The sequence below is a fragment of the Pundamilia nyererei genome, unplaced genomic scaffold (genome assembly GCF_000239375.1).
Source record: "Pundamilia nyererei isolate P.nyererei 1_Seehausen unplaced genomic scaffold, PunNye1.0 scaffold00827, whole genome shotgun sequence".
NCBI classification, from domain to species: domain Eukaryota; kingdom Metazoa; phylum Chordata; class Actinopteri; order Cichliformes; family Cichlidae; genus Pundamilia; species Pundamilia nyererei.
Genome location: NW_005188228.1, coordinates 1 through 1057, shown reverse-complemented (window position 1 = coordinate 1057; position 1057 = coordinate 1). Strand labels below are relative to the sequence as shown.

At 38.5% G+C, this 1057-nt stretch overlaps 1 protein-coding gene across 1 annotated transcript in view; it reads left to right on the top strand.

Annotated features, from left to right (window-relative positions):
• LOC102210724 (vasodilator-stimulated phosphoprotein-like) overlaps window positions 1-521 on the top strand; it is an 8743-nt gene extending 8222 nt beyond the window's left edge. Inside the window, exon 3 of the mRNA XM_005755007.1 lies at window positions 256-521. Within this exon, the coding sequence (XP_005755064.1) occupies window positions 256-507 (252 nt within the window). The 3' untranslated portion in view covers window positions 508-521. The remainder of the gene's footprint in view (window positions 1-255) is intronic.
• Window positions 522-1057: the final 536 nt, after the last annotated feature.

The window sequence follows — 1057 nt, the reverse complement described above, 5'->3', positions numbered from 1 at the left end:
TGTGTGTGTGTGTGTGTATGTATATACGCTTTGAGACACACAGTGTATTCTGTTCACCTTGCACAGACTTTACAATTAGCAGATGAATACCCACCACATGTATTGGTTTATTCCATGCATATTACAATCTACTGTGGACCAAGCATCAGCAATATGATCTCACATATAATTATATATTTAAACAAATTTACTTCTGGCCTGACTAACTTTATATTTAATTTACATTTACTATCCTTCGCTTCCTGTTTTCATCAGGTGGTGATCAATTGTCCCATTATCAAAGGAATGAAGTATAATCAAGCCACACCAAATTTCCATCAGTGGCGTGATCACAAGCAGGTGTGGGGGCTAAATTTTGGCAGTAAAGAAGATGCTACTCTGTTTGCCAACACCATGACGCATGCTTTAGATACTGTCAGTGCCCCGGCAGTTGCAGGTAACCACACCAGTGCAAGAAGACATGTTAGATCCAGATTGTGCAGTATTCCTGTCTGTCAGATTTGGTGAAGACTGAGGACCCTTAATGCAGACTCTTAGACAGGCAGGTTCCAGTGAATATAATCCTTTATTGAAGGTAAACCAAAAGCCATAAGAACACACGGAAATGCCTGGAAAACCCTGGGAGCTAGGAAACAAAGATGTAACATAAGGAAAAGGATGCACAGTAAACAAGAAACAGGTTGATGCGGAAAAAAAACTATGGGGAGATGAAGGCCAGAAACACACAAGGTAATTAGGGAAGATGGGAAACATTAGGGAACATAGCTATTACTGATAAGAAAAACGGGAAGAGCAAAACAGTAACTGGTACAAAAGGCACATGGGAAAAGGCTAAAACAAGGAGCATAGCAATGTCTTTATATTCTGACAATAATCTGTAAGTGTGGTATGGTGGTGGGGTGGGGATAATATGTGAGTGACACAGAGTGGAAAAAAGATATAAGAGATATAAGTATGTAAAAAAAAAAGTGTGTTGCTAATCTCTCTAAGATTAGAAATCACAAAATCAAAACAAATAGTACAACATGAATTGCATAAAGAAATGTATTAGGCACAC